Below are 21,312 nucleotides of genomic sequence, written 5' to 3' on the forward strand. Positions count from 1 at the left end.
TGGCTACCTGTCACATCCAACAGGCTGCTTTCTCACTCCCAGTCGGGGAAAACCCTCTGATTTAGATCGGAGAGGCCACGACGATCTACCAATTGGACCCAATCATTCGTAACACACGACACACTACAGGATGATCGGTTACGATGATCGCAAGCGACAATCTTAGAACGCTGGACGTTCCAAGATTGTCGTAAGAGGAAAACATCATGTAGTGTGAACGGGCCGAAGGAAGGAATGAACTATTGCATCAGGTGGTTGATGTGCCCGTCTTCTCCATCTAATGATTATTGAAGGGCAATACAGACTTCATAATTTGTAATGTTTTGGTTGAATGTAGTTTTTATTTCTACTTTGGCTTTTTGTTGGTTAGTTTTTATCCAAGTGCATTTTTCGTTACTGGAACCTGAGAATCCATTTTATTTTTGGTTGTTTTCTTTAGTTTGTTTACTAGTTCCAGAGTTAAATGTTCTGTTGAAAACAAAGTGTATTTATTTTTGGCAGGATTGCATTATTATGTTACCATTATATCAGTGTAAAATGGTCCTCAAACAATGTTATTGTTTATACAAATATTTTTGTCATCGTGACAGGCCTAAGTGGAGGTAGCTGATCTGCCAGCTTTTCCAGATGAGGCCACTTCAAGGCGGTTTCAGACGTATATATGATCCGTCAACAAGGATAGACTCTAGTACAGACAGGTGGCAATGTAATTCTCTTTTCATGCTTATATCAAGAAAATATATACTTGAAGGTTTACCAGCTTGTCATATGGTATAACTGTTGACTTGACAGGCATGATTGACAGTCACAGATTGACTTTACTGTTATTTGTGTCAAGATCTTAAGCCATTTCATCCAAGATGAAGGATGAATCACTTTGTGAATCAAGGAGTGTATAAACTTAAACCTCTGTCATTTTTCTTTCTTTGATGAAAGATGTCAAGTGCTTGAAGTTGATTGAGTTACTCTGTTGGAGATCACAACCGATGGTTTGTCTCCTTTAGTGTCAGCTTTATCACTCGCTGCAGGTATTATCTTTTTACGCTCAACGAATGTGTTGGATGTCTCTTGACATTTTCCACATGGGCTCCTTTTGTCACACTTCTTGGAATGACGTCCTCTCTTTAGACACAGCCTTAATGCTGGTGAAAACTTGATACGGTCTTGGAGTGGGGTTTCTGTGAATTTGAAACACCATTTCTTGTGTGACCATTTCTTTTGCAGGACAGACAGGTTACAGTGTTTGTGTGATTTGAATTTGTTGTTAGTGTTTTTGCTTGAATGACTTGGCTGCGTAATTGTTTGGGTTTACTTATTTTCAAACCTTTAAGAGCTTGAATTGAGGCTATGGGATCAGTGGATACGTTTTCCTTTCTATCAGGGTTTCAAATGACAACTGCCAATCCTTGAACTTTAAAGGGTCACCAGTGGAGTTGGAAGACGATTAGCACTTATTGCTTCTGCTAGGATCCCAACTAGCTCATAATTTGACTGTTGTTGAGCTGCAACAGAGGAAACTTGTGTAGCTTGAGGAATGAATGGTGGGCTTGATGCTTTAAGTGTTTGTCTTATGGTGGCCTTAGGTTGTTCACCAGGACTTTGTTGAGTTTGGTTTATTACTGCAGGAATGTGTGGCACAGATCCAAAGCTTGTAGCGTAATGGAATTGGGTTACATTTAGAGCTGGAGAAGAACTGGGTGCTGTGACAGGGATTACTTGGATCTCTGCTTTAGTGCTCTGCGTTGAATTCGGACTTGCAGAAATACTTTCAGCTTCATCATAAACCTTTACTCGTGCTTTTGCAGCATTAAAATTTTTAACTTCTTCCAAGCGTTTAATCTTTCTTCCATTACTTGCTGCCTTTCCAGATTCTCACGTTCCAGTTTTTGTAACTCAATTGTTTCCTTTTCTTGCTCTTCCATAACTGCATATATTTCTTGAGATGCAGCTGCTTCAGCCTCTGTTTCCAGTCTCTTGGTTGTTTGTGAACTACCTGAGCTACTTTTACACCAGTGGTGGACCATCCTGGTCCTGGAGGGCCGGTGTCCTGCAGCTCTTAATGTCTCCCTGGTCCGACACACTTGAATCTAACAGCTGAATCACCTCCTAGTAGAGACGCATCTAAAAGTTGGAGGAGGCCCTGCAGGCCTGGAGCTGCCCACCCTGTTTTAGACCTTCTGGATTTTGACCTCAGTCTTGCTTCATATCTCCATTTCTCAAAACCGACTGCATATCTGTGTTGAAGCGTTTTAAGTTTCTCCTCTTGAAGCTCTTTACCTTTTTCGGTTAATGTTCTTACTCTTTTACTTCTTCGAACAGTCTGTGGTTCTGAGATTTGCTCAGAATCATTTTCCTCCACTTCAGTACATGATACAGCATAAAGCTCTTTATGGTCTTTGTCAGTCATCTTATTAGTCTGGTTGAATGTCACTCAATGCTCTATTTAAATTGCAAAATACTCCTTTAAATTTCTAATTTATGACTTAAATATTACTTTTATACTGTAGTTGTAACACGGATGTATTTCAACTCAAATAACTTTGTAAACTTCACTCTTAACACATCACTTTGAAGTTTAGTAGAAAGTAAGTCATCTTTGACAAATGTGTTATATAAACTTATTGTGGCCTTAAACTTCACTTAAACCACTCTTATTCTACTTTCAACACTGTCTTTTCTTAATTTGCACCTTACTTCAGTTGCATAAGGTTGTTACTGCTGTACTTGACTTCTAGTTTATTTACTTTGGATCAACATTATTAGCTTTTTCTTCTGTTGCTCTTTCCTTTGGTTTGTTATTTTGTTTGTATTTCCTTTTAATTCATGTAAAGCACTTTGTATTGCCTGGTTGCTGAAAATGTGCTGTATAAATAAAATGACCTTTACCCTTACCATTGTGAGCGGTGAGCTTGACAAATGGCGCCCCCTTGTGTTGCATCACGGTACCGCCACTCACTGCAGCTGCCGTCGTCTGAACGAGCTTCTTTCCGGCGCTGGCTGGGAGTTTTCACTGTAGCTCCAAAATGCCAACACTGGCGCGGGCTCCTGTAGACGGGCTCTTTAACAGAGCCCGTCTAATAAAGAGTTTTCATGGTGAAAACTATGAAGATAAAATACAACGCTTTAGATACAGACACATTTACAGACTGGCAGGTGACATGTGCTTTAACAAAAAGTTACCTCGTGGCCGCCTGCCACTTCCGAGGGCTTTAATAGATATTCTTCATCTTGTCCACTCTAAATTAAAATATGAAATAATTAACACACCATAACTGATACATTTACAAAATATTACAAACAAATCACCTGTACAGCCACTGAAGTCACGAGGTTGCTGCACGTAGCTCGGTCCCAGGCTTCAGCTTGAGCTCAGTTTATTCAAGTCTCGCAGCCTCTCATATGCCTGCAAATCTCGCGATAACTTACAACAAAAATATTCTTTGAAAAATCCTTCCACCATGAAGACGATGTGGATGTTCATCCAAGTGTATTTGACTCCAGTATGGAGTTAGATTTGTTTCACAATTATTCAATCAAAAAAAATTACACTCAACCAAAAAAAAAGAGATTCAATCAAAAAAAAACTTTAAAAATTTTTAAAAATATTTTTATATTAAATAGTTTTTATGACTTTTTTTTTTTGTTTGAAAAGATTTTTATTTTGATTGAATAATTGTGAAACAAATCTAACTCCATACTGGAGTCAAATACACTTGGATGAACATCCACATCGTCTTCATGGTGGAAGGATTTTTTTTTTTACACTGAGCAGCTGGCCACATTTTTAACAGCAGGGTGTGTTTCCAACACAAAGTGCTTTATAAACATGATTTGATGTGAAAATAATTTGACAGAATTTATTCCCCTTGTTAATCTACCATTTCTCTTTCACATGTTATTCATTGTTAGCTTTCACGGCCCTGTGATGGACTGGTGACTAGGGCTGAAACGATTCCTCGAATGATTCGAGTACCTCGATTATTAAAATTCCTGGAGGAAAATGTATCTGCCCTGAAGCTTCGTTAAATTATGTTTTATTATTTAGCGCACCGTACTCGAACAGGTGTTCGAATTGTCTGTGCTACCCATGGAAATCAGACAAGGTAGCACTGATAGTCAGAACACCGGGACATTATTTGCGTTGCGCTCTCACTTCTGCCTATGAATTGACGAAAGCTAAGTGTTAGCAGCATATCGTCCAATTTTCAAGTTTAGCCTGGGATGATTTTATTGATTTGTGATAATGTCCATGTTTCTATTGTTTTTCGGGGAAGCAGTAAGAATCCACTGACACGATGCCTGGAGTACGGCAGCCTTTCTCCACCCGGAGCTGCAGCCTGTTCAGAGCAAACGGGGAAGAGCGTGGTGGGAGCATTTATACAGGTGAGACTGAACACTGCAGGCGGCTGCCCTGTAGCTGATGCTTAATGTAAGTGCAGCTGAATCTGAATCTGGTTTGATCACCAAAAATCCAGACAGAAGTTCAGCATCTGGAGCCCGACTGAGAGGTTTGTTTCCTGAGCAGAACCACAGATCCTCACTGAAGAGAAGCTCATGATGATGATACTGATGATTAAAAATTGTCATCTTGCTCCAGTTGCTACCACTAGGGGGCGCCTCTCTCCTTCTAATGCCATCTTCAAACTCTAATATAACATCGGCCTTCCTCATATTCTTCATCTCATCCATTAGCCTTCTCCATAGTCTTCCTCTTTATCTCAGCTGGGAAAATTCTTGTTTTTGAATAAAAATGGTAAAGAACTCCTCCATGACAGGATATTTTGAACATATATTATCGATAAAACATTCCTGATTAACAGCCCTACTGCCCTGTAGCCCCTCCTCTCTCTGCCCCTCCTCTCTCAGACCCTCCTCTCTCTGCCTCTCCTCTCTCAGCCCCTCCTCTCTCTCCCCCTCCTCTCTCAGACCCTCCTCTCTCAGACCCTCCTCTCTCAGACCCTCCTCTCTCTGCCCCTCCTCTCTCTCCCCCTCCTCTCTCAGCCCCTCCTCTCTCAGCCCCTCCTCTCTCAGCCCCTCCTCTCTCTGCCCCTCCTCTCTCAGACCCTCCTCTCTCTGCCCCTCCTCTCTCAGACCCTCCTCTCTCTCCCCCTCCTCTCTCAGCCCCTCCTCTCTCAGCCCCTCCTCTCTCTCCCCCTCCTATCTCTTCCCTCCTCTCTCTGCCCCTCCTCTCTCAGACCCTCCTTCCTCTGCCCCTCCTCTCTCTGCCCCTCCTCTCTCAGACCCTCCTCTCTCTGCCCCTCCTCTCTCAGACCCTCCTCTCTCTGCCCCTCCTCTCTCTCCCCCTCCTCTCTCAGCCCCTCCTCTCTCTCCCCCTCCTCTCTCTCAGACCCTCCTCTCTCTCCCCTCCTCTCTCAGCCCCTCCTCTCTCAGCCCCTCCTCTCTCTCCCCTCCTCTCTCTCCCCTCCTCTCTCTCTCCTCCTCTCTCTGCCCCTCCTCTCTCTCCCCCTCCTCTCTCTCTGCAGCAGACGGACCAGCAGCAGGAAGTAGGCGGCTCAGTGAGCCGTTCTCAGCTTCAGCCAAACATCGTCAGGTCACTGAGAAGAACAATGGAAGGAACATCTCACTGTCTGATCTGTAAGTAAAGTTTTAGTCTCTTTCTGCTGGATCAGCATTTCTCTCTGTCTGAGACACTGGAGACATTTTACTGCATCTCTGGCTGTTTACATTATGTACATGTAATATAGGATACATTTATTGGCCAACTGATTTATCCACCAGTTGATTTCTGGGCACCGATTTCCTTAATTTTGGGGGATCGTGATCTGCTGATACTTACATGTGAAGCTGATTTTATCTTCATCAGTAAAGGTTTCAGCATCATCCTCTGTCCTCTTCTGCTCTGCAGTGAGACGTTTGACTGACAGACCAACCAGGTCTGAACATTTACAGTTAACAATATTCACCTGATGCAACTCAGAGACTTTATTGTTATATTTAGCAACAGACAAAAAAAATTCATATCAGGCAAAACCAAAATCAGCAGCTCAGGCTTTTTAAAGATCGGTAACGAGGGATCGGCCAGAAAACTGCAATCGGTGCAGCTACACACACATTCATGACATTCTCTGATTAAATTAATTTCTCTTAACTGTCACTCCAGTAGCTAAAAATATAATTTACAGCAGGTGAGTCTTTTTTCAGTTTAGATGTTGATGTAAAAATAATGTTTGTTTTATCCACAAAATGTTTTTTCTGCTCAGCAGCGAATCCCAGCTGCATCTCAGAGCAGCTGCTCCATGCAGCCTGACGTAGAAACGTTTAGCTAGACGATGTCAGACATTGAGAAGTTTTAATTATTGTTATCAAACGTTATCAAACTCGGCGTTTTGAAGCCAAAATGCCTCAGAAATATACACCATGAGAATCAAGTCATTTGAAGTTTAAACTCTGTGGCTAAAGTTCAGTAGCTCAATGGGTGAAAGACTGAATGTTGTTGAAGCTCTTTGGGTTCTCTGGACTTGATGGAGCTAAACAAGTACAAAGTCATTTACCACCAGTTAGTATAAAAGCAGAGCTAACAAAATAAATATGATTTCTGAATAAACAGTTTCATTGTGTTCCACATTCAGCTTTAGTTTCTAATGAATAAATATTTATTTATTCTCTAGTTCTGATCTTCTTGCTGAGCTGCTCTGCAGATCCAGGTTGGTGAACTTCTGTTACATAAAAAAAATATTTGTAATTATTCACAGATGAGCTTTGGATTAAACGTTACATCTGAGATTTTAATTAAAAAAATGTAAAAATGTATATAATTATTGAATATGATGCTTTTTTGTTTTATTAACAACTGAAATCATGATAATTTAATCTCTTCAGTCTCTCCAGCTGCTCTGACTGTGAGTCCCAGCAGATCTCAGTTCTTTGAAAGAGAATCAGTGACTCTGACCTGTGAGGATGGAGGGACTGTGAGGAGAAACACAACCAAAGGAGCCATGAAGCCATGTGGAGATAAATGGGGGAATTTAGCTGGTTCTACCTGCAGCATCACCATGTTCCCATCAGACTCTGGTGTGTACTGGTGTGAGTCCACATCTGGATCCTCCCCCAGCAGCAGCAGCAGCATCCAGCTCTCTGTCTCTGGTAAGATCAGACTGTGGAGTTAGTGTTGCTGTGTGGAAATGGATGAAATGCTGTAGTTTGTCTCTGTGTTGAGGTGGATCAGTGATCCTGCAGAGTCCTGTCCTCCCTGTGATGGAGGGAGATGACGTCACTCTGAGCTGCAGAGCAAAGAGTCCAGCCCACAACCTCCCAGCTGCTTTCTATAAAGATAAAGTCGTCATTGGTCATGGAGCATCGGGAAACTTTACTCTTAAAACAGTGAAGAGATCTGATGAAGGCTTTTATAAATGCAGCATCAGCGATCAGGGAGAGTCTCCATCCAGCAGGATCTGGGTCAAAGGTCAGAGGATGAAAAGATTGTTAAACTTTGGCTGTCTAAAGAAATTGTTGTGCAATTATTTAATACAAAAACTTTATTTTAGAGAAACCATCATCTTCACCTCCATCATCATCTTCATCTTCCTCCCAGTCTCATCTCTTCATGCTCCTGACTCCACCATGTGTGATTTTTGGGTTTTACTCCCTGATTCTGGTTCTGCTGATTCAGATGTTGAGACAATGTGAAGGTGAGACAAACCTTTGTTCCTCCATCCAGTTTTATCTAAAAACAGTCATTACAGTTAATTTTAATTCATTTATTTATATTTTTATCTTACACAAAGAACCACTTTACCTGATGCTGGCAGTTTTATGCACATTAAGGTATATTTAAAACATGTTTAACTATTAAAACCAGTTTTCAGCAGGTGGTGAATAACCAGCAGCTCTCACTGGTCTCACTGGTCTCACTGGTTTCTGATTCAGTTCAAACTTTCAGAGTTTTCTTGTTTTCTACTTTGTGGTTTCATCTCTAAAACGGCCGATAAGTTTGTGGTCGGCTGCTTGGCTTCAGATAAATGTCCCTGATATCTTTAGTGACTGAGTGAAAAGGTGTTGGGTTAAAAACGACCTGCTGACATGACGCCGTTTATCAAGTCCTGCTAAATAAAACATGCAAATATAACGTGGCACTTTAACAAGCGTTGTACCAAACAGTAATGAATGTTTGCTTCACTTCACAGTGACCGACTCTGAGAAGATAAAAGATGTTCGTTATCAACAGAGAGAGAATCAGAACCAGAGGTAAAACTCTGAGCTTATAAACTGTTTCCTGCTTCTTCATCCTGTGACAGAACAACTGAGAGGATCAGATGATGAACTCAGTTCTGCATCAAACTGTTTCTTCTATATACATGAATTTCTGCCTTATTTGTGAGGATGATTTCTGGTTTCTCTCCAGGGTGGAGATGATGATTCCTCTGGTGGTGAATCCTGAAGGTTTCTCTCCCCCAACATCAGATCTTCACCCAGCGAGCCTGAAAGACGATGCTGAGGGAAAAGATGCTGAGGAATAACTGATGACCTGCAGCTGAGGCTCAGATATGATCCACAAACATCCTGCTGTTCATTGTTTAAAATCTTATAAACTCAGTTTATATGTTTAAAGTGTTGATATTGCACTGAAAAAACAAGTTGATTATTTTTTATGTGGAAAATATGTTAGACATGAACAAAGTTTCTTTTTAAGTTCAAGATACAAAGTGAAACATTTTTTTATCTGAAACTTATAAACAAAATGAAAATACAACAAATGTTTGAAGATCTCAGGTGCATAAATGAAAGTTTTCACTTTCAATTGTTTTGCTTTGTTTTTCTAACCAAACTATATTTTCCTGACTTTAATTAGAAAATAAAAATAAAACTAAAACTCCTTTCCGATGTTCAGCTTTGTGTGTTTGTGATCTTTATATTGAATAAACTCAACATGAATTTTGAGTTTATTTTCCTCAGCAGATGATAAACACTGTTAGTCTGAACCGTCATGGCAGATTCTGTTGTAGTGAACCAGCAGAAAGCAAAGGGAGGGTGTGAGCAGCACGTACACGAGGTGATTGGCAGCGCTAAGCCCTTAATTCACAGCCAGAGAACTAAAGAGAGACTCTATAGGACGTATTTAAAGGTTCTGGAGCGGTCCAGTCAGTACCCAGACCAGAAACTACCTACAGGAAGCTGATGCTCCATGTTGCCTAGCAACAAAATCCTTACAGGAAGCTGAACGAGAGGGTGGCCTCCCTCCGCCTACGGGTGGGGGACGGGTTCTGACTGTTGTTTGTGCTTATGGGCCGAACAGCAGTTCAGATTACCCACCCTTCTTGGAGTCCCTAGAGGGGGTACTGGACAGTGCCCCTCCTGGGGACTCCCTTGTTCTACTGGGAGACTTCAACGCTCACGTGGGCAATGACAGTGAGACCTGGAGGGGCGTGGTTGGGAGGAACGGCCACCCGATCTGAACCCAAGCGGTGTTCTGTTGTTGGACTTCTGTGCTCGTCACGGATTGTCCATCACGAACACCATGTTCAGGCATAAGGGTGTCCATATGTGCACTTGGCACCAGGACGCCCTAGGCCGCAGTTCGATGATTGGCTTTGTCATCGTCTCATCGGATTTGCGGCCGTATGTCTTGGACACTCGGGTGAAGAGAGGAGCGGAGCTGTCCACTGACCACTACCTGGTGACGAGTTGGCTCCGGTGGTTGGGGAGGAAGCCGGTCAGACCTGGCAGGCCCAAACGTGTAGTGAGGGTCTGCTGGGAACGTCTGGCGGAGTCCCCTGTGAGACGGAGCTTCATGTTGCCTAGCAACAAAATCCCTACAGGAAGCTGATGCTCCACGTTGCCTAGCAACAAAATCCTTACAGGAAGCTGATGCCGACTCGTCTTCACTGATGTCACTGAGGGAAGGAGGTTGATGATCCAAACAAACATCGTCTGAACCAACCGGGTCAGACATGCTGAGGACATCTGGGTCACATGCTTCACCTCTGGGTCGCCTCAGCACACACAGCTTGAACATAAAGTTTAGAGAATTATTCTTTAACTGCAGAGTTAGTTTTTATAGTTTTTAAATACTTTTAGGCTTTATTGTCCTTTAGGACATGAACAGGAGGGACGACCTGCAGCCAAACCTGAGAATCAAACCCAGAGCAGCGACTGCAGCCTCCAAACACCCTGGATGGTTTTAACACCTTTACACTGATGATGATGATGATGATGATGATGATGATGATGATGATGATGATGATGATGATGATGATTTATTGGATGATGATGACTGGTCATTGGCAGTCCAAAGACCCCTTATGATGAACACAAACTTTGGACTTGGTTTTCCCTCGCCCGGACTCGGGTCACCGGGGCCCCACTCTGGATCCAGGCCTGGAGGTGGGGCACGATGGCGAGCGCCTGGTGGCCGGGCTTTTACCCATGGAGCCCGGCCGGGCTCAGCCCGAAGAGGAGATGTGGGTCCCCCTTCTGATGGGCTCACCACCTGTCAGAGGGGCCAAAGGGTGCATTGTGCTATGGGCGGCAGCCAAGGGAGGGGACCCTGGCGGTCTGATCCTCGGCTGCAGAAGCTCTTGGGACGTGGAACGTCACCTCTCTGGTGGGGAAGGAACCGGAGCTAGTGTGGGAGGCTGAGAGGTTCCGGCTAGAAATAGTCGGCCTCACCTCGACACATGGCTCTGGTTCTGGAACGTGAGAGGGGCTGGACGTACTTTCACTCTGGAGTTGCCCACGGTGAGAGGCGCCGGGCAGGAGTGGGCATACTTGTTGCCCCCCATCTTGGCACCTGTATGTTGGGGTTCACCAGGGTGAACGAGAGGGTGGCCTCCCTCCGCCTACGGGTGGGGGGACGGGTTCTGACTGTTGTTTGTGCTTATGGGCCGAACAGCAGTTCAGATTACCCACCATTCTTGGAGTCCTTAGAGGGGCTACTGGACAGTGCCCCTCCTGGGGACTCCCTTGTTCTACTGGGGGACTTCAACGCTCACGTGGGCAATGACAGTGAGACCTGGAGAGGCGTGGTTGGGAGGAACGGCCACCCGATCTGAACCCAAGCGGTGTTCTGTTGTTGGACTTCTGTGCTCGTCACGGATTGTCCATCACGAACACCATGTTCAAGCATAAGGGCGTCCATATGTGCACTTGGCACCAGGACACCCTAGGCCGCAGTTCGATGATTGACTTTGTCATCGTCTCATCGGATTTGCGGCCGTATGTCTTGGACACTCGGGTGAAGAGAGGTGCAGAGCTGTCCACTGACCACTACCTGGTGACGAGTTGGCTCCGGTGGTGGGGGAGGAAGCCGGTCAGACCTGACAGGCCCAAACGTGTAGTGAGGGTCTGCTGGGAACGTCTGGCGGAGTCCCCTGTGAGACGGAGCTTCAATTCTCATTTCCGGCAGAACTTCGAACACGTTCCGGAGGAGGTGGGGGACATTGAGTCTGAGTGGACCATGTTCCGTACCTCCATTGCCAAGGCGGCCTATCAGAGCTGCGGCCGCAAGGTTGTTGGTGCCTGTCGAGGCGGTAACCCTCGAACCCGTTGGTGGACACCTTCGGTGAGGGATGCTGTCAAGCTGAAGAAGGAGTCCTACCGGGCCTTTTTGGCCTGTGGGACTCCAGAAGCAGCTGATGGGTACCGGCGGGCGAAACGGCATGCCGCTCGGGTTGTCGCTGAGGCAAAAACTCGGGCGTGGGAGGAGTTTGGAGAGGCCATGGAGACAGACTTCCGTACGGCTTCGAGGCGATTCGGGTCACCATCCGGCGTCTCAGGAGGGGGAAGCAGTGCAGCACCAACACTGTTTATAGTGGGGATGGTGCGCTGCTGACCTCAACTCGGGATGTTGTGGGCCGGTGGGCGGAGTACTTCGAAGACCTCCTCAATCCCACCAACATGCCTTCTGTTGAGGAAGCTGAGCCTGGGGACTCTGGGCTGGGCTCTCCAATCTCTGGGGACGAGGTCGCCGAGGTGGTCAAAAAGCTCCTCGGTGGCAGGGTCCCTAGGGTGGATGAGATCCGCCCAGAGTTCCTTAAGGCTCTGGATGTTGCGGGGTTGTGTTGGCTAACGCGACTCTGCAATATCGCATGGACATCGGGGGCAGTTCCCCTGGACTGGCAGACTGGGGTGGTGGTCCCCCTGTTTAAAAAGGGGGACCGGAGGGTGTGCTCCAATTACAGGGGGATCACACTCTTAAGCCTCCCTGGTAAGGTCTATTCAGGGGTCCTGGAGAGGAGGGTCCGTCGGATAGTCGAACCTCGGATTCAGGAAGAGCAGTGTGGTTTTCGTCCTGGTCGTGGAACACTGGACCAGCTCTACACCCTCAGCGGGGTCTTGGAGGGTGCATGGGAGTTCGCCCAACCAGTCTACATGTGTTTTGTGGACTTGGAGAAGGCGTTGGCCCGTGTCCCTCGGGGGCCCTGTGGGGGGTACTCCGGGAGTATGGGGTACCGGGCCCTTTGATACGGGCTGTCAGGTCCCTGTATGACCGGTGTCAGAGTCTGGTCCGCATTGCCGGCAGTAAGTCGGGCTCGTTTCCGGTGAGAGTTGGACTCCGCCAAGGCTGCCCTTTGTCACCGATTCTGTTCATTACCTTCATGGACAGAATCTCTAGACCAGCCGAGGTGTTGAGGGGATCCGTTTTGGTGGCCTTAGGATCGCATCTCTGCTTTTTGCGGATGATGTGGTCCTGTTGGCTTCATCAGATCGTGATCTGCAGCTCTCACTGGAGCGGTTCGCAGCCGAGTGTGAAGCGGCCGGGATGAGGCTCAGTGCCTCCAAATCCGAGGCCATGGTCTTGAGCCGGAAAAGGGTAGAGTGCCTTCTCCGGGTCAGGGGGGTCGTCCTGCCTCAAGTGGAGGAGTTTAAGTATCTGGGGATCTTGTTCACAAATGAGGGAAGAAGGGAGATCGACAGGCGGATTGGGGCATCGTCTACTGTGAAGCGGGCGCTGTACCGGTCCGTCGTGGTGAAGAGAGAGCTGAGCCAAAAAGCGAAGCTCTCGATTTACCGGTCGATCTACGTTCCCACCCTCATCTATGGTCATGAGCTTTGGGTCATGACCGAAAGAACGAGATCACGGGTACAAGCGGCCAAAATGGGTTTCCTCCTCCGCAGGGTGGCTGGGCTCTCCCTTAGAGAGAGAAGCTCGGTCATCCGGGAGGGACTCAGAGTAGAGCCGCTGCTCCTCCACGTCGAGAGGAGCCAGTTGAGGCTCGGCCATCTGGTCAGGATGCCTCCTGGACGCCTCCCTGGTGAGGAGTTCAGGTCCCACCGGGAGGAGGCCTCGGGGAAGACGCAGGACACGCTGGAGGGACGATGTCTCTGCTGGCCTGGGAACGCCTTGAGGTTCCTGGAGGAGCTGGAAGAAGTGGCTGGGGAGGGACGTCTGGGCCTCCCTTCTGAAGCTGCTGCCCCTGTGACCCGACCCCGGATAAGCGGAAGAAAATGGATGGATGGATGGATGGATGGATGGATGGATGGATGGATGGATGGATGGATGGATGGATGGATGGATGGATGGATGGATGGATGGATGGATGGATGGATGGATGGATGGATGGATGGATGGATGGATGGATGGATGGATAGACTGACTGGTTTCAGTTCCTCTACAAACAGGAACAAGTTTCTCTAAGAAAAGCAGCAGAACCCTGAGGTCCGTTTCTCAGGAGGTTGAGTTTCAGAACCTGCTGCAGTTCAGTCAGTTTAAAAACATTTAAAAATCTGATCTGATTCCAGGTTTAAAGTCAGAGAACTGAGATATAAACTCGGTTCTGCTCCTCCAGAACCTCAGACGGTTCCATGAACCAGTTTTCTGTTTCTGGTCCTCAGGTCACTGAGGAGAATCAGTGTGGGGGTCAGGACTAAGGAAACAGTTTTTCCTGTCCTCCAGCTGGAACCTCAAACAAAGAGGAGCAGATAGAGATGAAGACTGAGAGCAGGAAGTGAGGAAGAGGATGAGTGATGAAGAGCAGGAAGAGAGATCAGGTTGGATGAACGTGACAGGATGGAGGTCTGGGTCTAAACAGGCTGCTGGCTAACTGAAGCTAACTTAGGCTAACTGAGGCTAACTGAGGCTAAGTGAGGCTAACTTAGGGTAACTCAGGCTAACGGAGGTTTACTGAGGCTAACTGAAGCTAAGTGAGGCTAACTGAAGCTAACTGATGCTAACTGAGGCTAAGTGAGGCTAACTGATGCTAACTGAGGCTAAGCTAACTGCTGAACTTCATTCAGATTTTGATCACTTAGATAAAACATGGATCACAGATCAGAGGCTGAGGAACTGGGTCGGTCCGGACTGAAAGGTGGTTCACCCAGGGCGCCAAGCAGGCTGGGGGTCGATTACAGCAGACACTGGTGAACAAAGCTGAAGCAGCAATAGCTAAGCAGTAAATAATTTTTTTTATGCTTTTAAACGTACAATAATCAGTTAGACATGAAAAGAAGATTATTAGGTCATAGGAGAAACATAATCCTCATTAAAAAGTCATTTTATCTTCATTCCTGTTACAGATTGTTCCACTAATGCAGAGATTCCCAAACTGTGGGGGGAGAAGCGGTATGGGGATGTGATGGAAGAGAATAACAGGGAGTCTCTCAGGATCTCTAGCTGATCAGAGGACAAACTTCTGCTGAGGAAAAGAAGATCAGAAACTGAAGCAACATTTCATCAGCTCTGCTTCCAGACTCTGAGGCGAGTCAAACATCCTCAGCATGTTCCCAGAATCCACCAGGCAAAACGCAGCTGAGTTTAATTTAATCAGGAAACCTGCAGGAGCAGCTTCATCCTGCTGCTTCTCAAAGGTTCATCAGATTTAGATCATCGTTTTAACGTCTGTTTGCTCTTCACAGTTTGTTCCACACATTTACAAACCAACCAAAGCCTTTCTCTGACCTTTCACCCTCCACTTTCAGCAGCTCGTCTGTTTTTTCATCTTCACACCCTGCAGCTCATCACTAAATATAAACGATGGAAATTCAACAGAAACGCTGCAGAAACCACAAAGTTTTTAAAAATCATTGTACCAAGAAACAGGAAGTAAACATAAAGGTTACCATAGCAACACACAAAGTAGACATGAATTAAAATAACACATCAAGTTCCCCTTACAGACCGGTCAGATGTTTTCCTCTGAGCATCAGAGGATCCATCCAGCTCTGAAGCACGGCGGTGGAAGCGTCATGCTGGTCATGTTTTGGTCTTTGTGACCCAGATCCAGATAAAACAGTTTGATCTGATTTATGTAATGAAGGAGTTCAGGGATTCAGTGGAGAGAACAGATTTAGATCTGATCCAGGAAGTGGACGACGGGCCGACCCACAAAGATCCTGTTAGAGGACAGAGCGCTCACACCAACACAGAACCAGGAGTCAGTCAGTGTTTGGCTGATTTCCTGTTGATGGATGGGGTCATGAATCAGGGTTAAAGGTCACATCCTCCTCCCCTCAGTGAGATCAGAGCAGGTGAGTCGGACCGGGTCGTCCTGTGGTTCTGTTTGCTCTGCAGCAGGGAGTTTGACCCACTACTCATCCTCTCCACATCTGTTCAGGTTTTAGACATTTCTATATATTAATAATCAGTTTATTTGATCACATGATCTGATTTTAACCCTTTCACACACAGCTCTCTAAAAGCCATTTTCTTCTGGTTCTTGTTGATTCTTATGTCATAAACGCTCACAGACCACTGAAGTGGACACTAATGCATAAACAACACACTGTCAACTAGGCCATGCACTGTCAGTGCAAGAAGATATTTGTTAAATCCAATATGGCCGACAGATGAAAAAGCATGCTGACCAATGCAGTCCCTCTTTCTGCTGTAGAAAACTCTTACAGGTAAATATAAATAAATATATATATAGTGACATGTATTAACCCCTAAAAGAAAATACTATTGATGTATTTTCCACATAACAACTTTGTATTTGGAGAAAATTAAAATTCATCACTTAGAAAACAATATTATAAAACCACATTTTTTAATGCTTTAAGAAAATCAGAAATACTTTGGAAAAAATCCTGACAAAGGATTTTTACTCAGATTATCACATCGATCTGATTTTCAGCTCCATCCCAGGTTCCAAAGCTGCTGATTTTCACTTTGAGTCTCTAAGGAAACTTTGTCTTTATGATGCTTTCAGGTCATTTTGAATCCATGTAAAGTAAATTATGTTCAGTATCAGAAGGAAATAATCACATCTGTTTAAATCTTCAGTTTCATTCAGTTCCTCTGAAGTTCCTGGTCAGAGACAATCAGGAGAAACGGAGAGAAAAACACAACAAGATCATCAGATAAAAATAAAAACGTGATGTTAATGACAGTAACAGTCTTTATAGACACAGACTGAGTTAATATGTTTTATATTCTATTAGCAGGATTTTAAATCTCTGTGTGGAAGCTACTGCAGCATCATCACATTTTGTAAAATGAAACTTGGAACAGTCAGAATATTCAGTTTCTAACTCTCAGTGAGTTGATTCATCCTTTGAAACATTAAAACTCTAAAAGAAAAGCAGAAAAATATCAGACTGATTTCAGATCAATAACTGATAGAAGTTAACCTCTGATGGATCCTGGATCAGAACCATCCAGCCTTACTGGGATTACTGGAGCTCAGAGCAGATGAAGGTTCAGATCATCTAAATAAGAAAATACTAAGAACTACAGAAGGTTCTCACTGCTTGGATGTTTATATGCTGCAGTTGGATGATGATGATGATGATGATGATGAAGCAGCAGCAGCCTCTGGATGAAACCTGAGCCGCTGCCACCAGGGGGCGCTGTTGGTCCTGGAGCTGCAGTGTCTGATGACCCTGAGGTCACAGAGGGTCACAGCTGGATTAGAGGCAGATTATTTATTCTCTGTGGATTTTAGTCTGGATCAGGAGGTTTAGATCATAACATGAGTTTAGAATCATGGAGATTCTGAGAGAATGAAGGAAAAAAAGGACTAAATTAAAAGAAACGGAGAAGAAGAGAAACCAGAAACAGAAAACTGGTTCATGGAACCGTCTGAGGTTCTGGAGGAACAGAACCGGGTTTATATCTCAGTTCTCTGACTTTAAACCTGGAATCAGATCAGATTTTTAAATGTTTTTAAACTGACTGAACTGCAGCAGGTTCTGAAACTCAACCTCCTGAGAAACGGACCTCAGGGTTCTGCTGCTTTTCTTAGAGAAACTTGTTCCTGTTTGTAGAGGAACTGAAACCAGTCAGTCATTTTCCACTAACATCATCATCATCATCATCATCATCATCATCATCATCATCATCATCAGTGTAAAGGTGTTAAAACCATCCAGGGTGTTTGGAGGCTGCAGTCGCTGCTCTGGGTTTGATTCTCAGGTTTGGCTGCAGGTCGTCCCTCCTGTTCATGTCCTAAAGGACAATAAAGCCTAAAAGTATTTAAACACTATAAAAACTAACTCTGCAGTTAAAGAATAATTCTCTAAACTTTATGTTCAAGCTGTGTGTGCTGAGGCGACCCAGAGGTGAAGCATGTGACCCAGATGTCCTCAGCATGTCTGACCCGGTTGGTTCAGACGATGTTTGTTTGGATCATCAACCTCCTTCCCTCAGTGACATCAGTGAAGACGAGTCGGCATCAGCTTCCTGTAAGGATCTTGTTGCTAGGCAACATGGAGCATCAGCTTCCTGTAAGGATCTTGTTGCTAGGCAACGTGGAGCATCAGCTTCCTGTAAGGATCTTGTTGCTAGGCAACGTGGAGCATCAGCTTCCTGTAAGGATTTTGTTGCTAGGCAACGTGGAGCATCAGCTTTCTGTAAGGATCTTGTTGCTAGGCAACGTGGAGCATCAGCTTCCTGTAAGGATTTTGTTGCTAGGCAACATGGAGCATCAGCTTCCTGTAAGGATTTTGTTGCTAGGCAACATGGAGCATCAGCTTCCTGTAAGGATTTTGTTGCTAGGCAACGTGGAGCATCAGCTTTCTGTAAGGATTTTGTTGCTAGGCAACGTGGAGCATCAGCTTCCTGTAAGGATTTTGTTGCTAGGCAACATGGAGCATCAGCTTCCTGTAAGGATTTTGTTGCTAGGCAACGTGGAGCATCAGCTTCCTGTAAGGATTTTGTTGCTAGGCAACATGGAGCATCAGCTTCCTGTAAGGATTTTGTTGCTAGGCAACGTGGAGCATCAGCTTCCTGTAAGGATTTTGTTGCTAGGCAACGTGGAGCATCAGCTTCCTGTAAGGATTTTGTTGCTAGGCAACATGGAGCATCAGCTTCCTGTAAGGATTTTGTTGCTAGGCAACGTGGAGCATCAGCTTCCTGTAAGGATTTTGTTGCTAGGCAACATGGAGCATCAGCTTCCTGTAAGGATTTTGTTGCTAGGCAACATGGAGCATCAGCTTCCTGTAAGGATTTTGTTGCTAGGCAACGTGGAGCATCAGCTTCCTGTAAGGATTTTGTTGCTAGGCAACATGGAGCATCAGCTTCCTGTAGGTAGGTTCAGGTCTGGGTACTGACTGGACCGCTCCAGAACCTTTAAATACGTCCTATAGAGTCTCTCTTTAGTTCTCTGGCTGTGAATTAAGGGCTTAGTGCTGCCAATCACCTCGTGTACGTGCTGCTCACACCCTCCCTTTGCTCTCTGCTGGTTCACTACAACAGAATCTGCCATGACGGTTCAGACTAACAGTGTTTATCATCTGCTGAGGAAAATAAACTCAAAATTCATGTTGAGTTTATTCAATATAAAGATCACAAACACACAAAGCTGAACATCGGAAAGGAGTTTTAGTTTCATTTTTATTTTCTAATTAAAGTCATGAAAATATAGTTTGGTTAGAAAAACAAAGCAAAACTATTAAAAGTGAAAACTTTCATTTATGCACCTGAGATCTTCAAACATTTGGTGTATTTTCATTTTGTTTATAAGTTTCAGATAAAAAATGTTTCACTTTGTATATCGAACTTAAAAAGAAACTTTGTTTTTGTCTAACATATTTTCCACATAAAATAATCAACTTGTTTTTTCAGTGCAATATCAACACTTTAAACATATAAACTGAGTTTATAAGATTTTAAACAATGAACAGCAGGATGTTTGTGGATCATATCTGAGCCTCAGCTGCAGGTCATCAGTTATTCCTCAGCATCTTTTCCCTCAGCATCGTCTTTCAGGCTCGCTGGGTGAAGATCTGATGTTGGGGGAGAGAAACCTTCAGGATTCACCACCAGAGGAATCATCATCTCCACCCTGGAGAGAAACCAGAAATCATCCTCACAAATAAGGCAGAAATTCATGTATATAGAAGAAACAGTTTGATGCAGAACTGAACTGAGTTCATCTGATTCTAAGGGTCACAGTTGGTCGTTTCTGCCACACGATTTAAAGCAAGAAGCAGAAAATAATCTCATAACTTAGAGAGTTTTACCTCTGGTTCTGCTTCTGTCGATAACGAACAGAATTCATCTCCACCGGGTCGGTCACTGCAAAATGAAACAAACATTCATTACTGTTCAGTTCATATTGAAACTTTTTACCATTTATTTACCGATATATTTTCTATATTTTCATAATTCTGTTAGACGTATTTTTCTTTGTTCAAGATGTTTCCAGACAAAGTGCAGACGCCTTTACAGCCGTCTACAAAAATAGATCAGCTGTTACATCCTGCATAGAACCAGCCGTCTTAAAGAGTTACCATATATGGAATGCATTTCCTGTACTTTGTGCTGATGAATTATCACTATGGCGACACGCCTATGCTTTGAAGAAAATAAATATCGAAGGGCTGCAAGCCTTCGGTGGGGTTAGCTGGCCTCACGCTTCTCCCCTTTGCAACGGAAACGTTTTGTCTTTGTGATCTTTTACAGTTTATTGAACAATAAAGCCAACAAATACAACAGCTGTTAACACGCCACATTAAATCTAAATGTTTTATTTAGCAGGACTTGATGAACAGCAGCAAGTTAGCAGGTTTTTTTTAACTCAACACTTTTGCATCGAGTCTAAAGATGTCATGGAAATTTATCAGAAACTAAGAATCAGACCACAAACATCTCAACCATTTAGAGACGAAACGTTTCACCACAAAGTAGGAAACAACAAAACTGTCAAGACTTTAATCAGTTGAGAACCATTAAGACCACAGTGAGCTGCAGGTCATTTACCATCAGCAAATAACTCCTTTTTTATTAAAATGGTTTATTTAGAAACATGAACAAAGTTTATCTGATCTGTCCAGAGAGTGGTACCATCTCATGCATTCAACTATTCAGTTTGTTCCATTCATCCAAACAGCATTCCCCTTCATGTGATCATCATTCTCCGGTGTCTAGTGTTCCCCCTCTTTTTAACCCTTCCTCTTCCCCCCACTCCCCCTCAGAAGAACAGGGAAGAAAAAGAGCAAACCAATATCACATTAAAACAACTTTTCAGAACCGTAAAACAAGTCATGTAACCCGAACAGAGGAGCAAAGGAACAATGGATGTCACCTCACTTTCATTGGGTTCAGATCTTGTCATGATGTGAGGTGAGGAAGACGCTGTGGACCCAGGTTAAGATGAAGAAAAATAAAATGATTTTAATGAAGTCTTGGCAGCAGATAAATCCCAAACCAGGCAGCACAGGTGAAACGGGAAACGATGTTCTCAACTGGTAATATCAGTGGTTCTTAACCTTCTTTGAGGTACCGAACCCACCAGTTTCATACGCGCTTTCACCGAACCCTTCTGTAGTGATGAATAAAATATGATTTCCCCCCAAATTCAAGACACCAAGTCTTGTTAAAGGTAGAGTCTCTGAGATCAGTTCTTCAAAATATAGTCAGTGTTTTCAGCAAAGCTGAGCCGACTGTCCAGGAACGACCCAAAGTATTTAACAGGTTGGCCATCGAGAGAAACTGGAACCACTTTAAGGTCTTTAGATCATTTAATTAGCTCTACATTCTAAAGAGAATGAAAAACTAATAATAAATAATAAAGACTTTGCGGTATTCTGATTTAGTAATGTAATTATATTAGTTGTGTTACCACCCCCAGGCCACTAGAGGCAGTAACAACCTCGAAAAGATGCGACTAAGGCAGTGTTTTTCAACCACTGTCTCACTTTAAGGTCTTTAGAAGTTCACTGAAAGCTACAGAATTTGGTAAAAGTAATTAAAGACAAAGTTCAAATCCCTGCAGAGAGGAGCTCCTTCAATCAGGGTCCTCCACAGCTCTGATTGGCTAAGCAATGTAACGTGATCCTCTGATTGGCTAAGCAATGTAACGTGATCCTCTGATTGGCTAAGCAATGTAACGTGATCCTCTGATTGGCTAAGCAATGTAACGTGATCCTCTGATTGGCTAAGCAATGTAACGTGATCCTCTGATTGGCTAAGCAATG

General features: G+C 44.4%; 3 protein-coding genes across 7 annotated transcripts in view; 2 read left to right on the forward strand and 1 right to left on the reverse strand.

Moving 5' to 3' along the window:
* Positions 1–8,759, forward strand: part of LOC145548480 (low affinity immunoglobulin gamma Fc region receptor II-like) — a 52,659-nt gene extending 43,900 nt beyond the window's left edge. The window contains exons 2-8 of the mRNA XM_081598931.1: positions 5,484–5,595; positions 6,630–6,665; positions 6,841–7,104; positions 7,178–7,423; positions 7,506–7,649; positions 8,145–8,205; positions 8,363–8,759. Of these exons, the coding sequence (XP_081455057.1) occupies positions 5,568–5,595; positions 6,630–6,665; positions 6,841–7,104; positions 7,178–7,423; positions 7,506–7,649; positions 8,145–8,205; positions 8,363–8,477 (894 nt within the window). The 5' untranslated portion in view covers positions 5,484–5,567 and the 3' untranslated portion in view covers positions 8,478–8,759. The remainder of the gene's footprint in view (positions 1–5,483; positions 5,596–6,629; positions 6,666–6,840; positions 7,105–7,177; positions 7,424–7,505; positions 7,650–8,144; positions 8,206–8,362) is intronic.
* LOC145548478 (butyrophilin-like protein 2) overlaps positions 1–21,312 on the forward strand; it is a 79,659-nt gene that overhangs the window by 22,772 nt on the left and 35,575 nt on the right. The window lies entirely within an intron of this gene.
* LOC103460896 (uncharacterized) overlaps positions 18,706–21,312 on the reverse strand; it is a 37,511-nt gene continuing 34,904 nt past the window's right edge. For all 5 annotated transcript variants that reach the window (XM_081598942.1, XM_081598941.1, XM_081598944.1 and 2 more), the window contains 2 exons: positions 19,357–19,411; positions 18,706–19,178 (listed from right to left, as the gene is read on the reverse strand). In XM_081598942.1, coding sequence (XP_081455068.1) covers positions 19,064–19,178; positions 19,357–19,411 — 170 coding nt within the window. In that variant the 3' untranslated portion in view covers positions 18,706–19,063. The remainder of the gene's footprint in view (positions 19,179–19,356; positions 19,412–21,312) is intronic.

Source organism: Poecilia reticulata, chromosome 18, assembly GCF_904066995.2.
Source record: "Poecilia reticulata chromosome 18, P_reticulata-male-v2, whole genome shotgun sequence".
Lineage (NCBI taxonomy): Eukaryota > Metazoa > Chordata > Actinopteri > Cyprinodontiformes > Poeciliidae > Poecilia > Poecilia reticulata.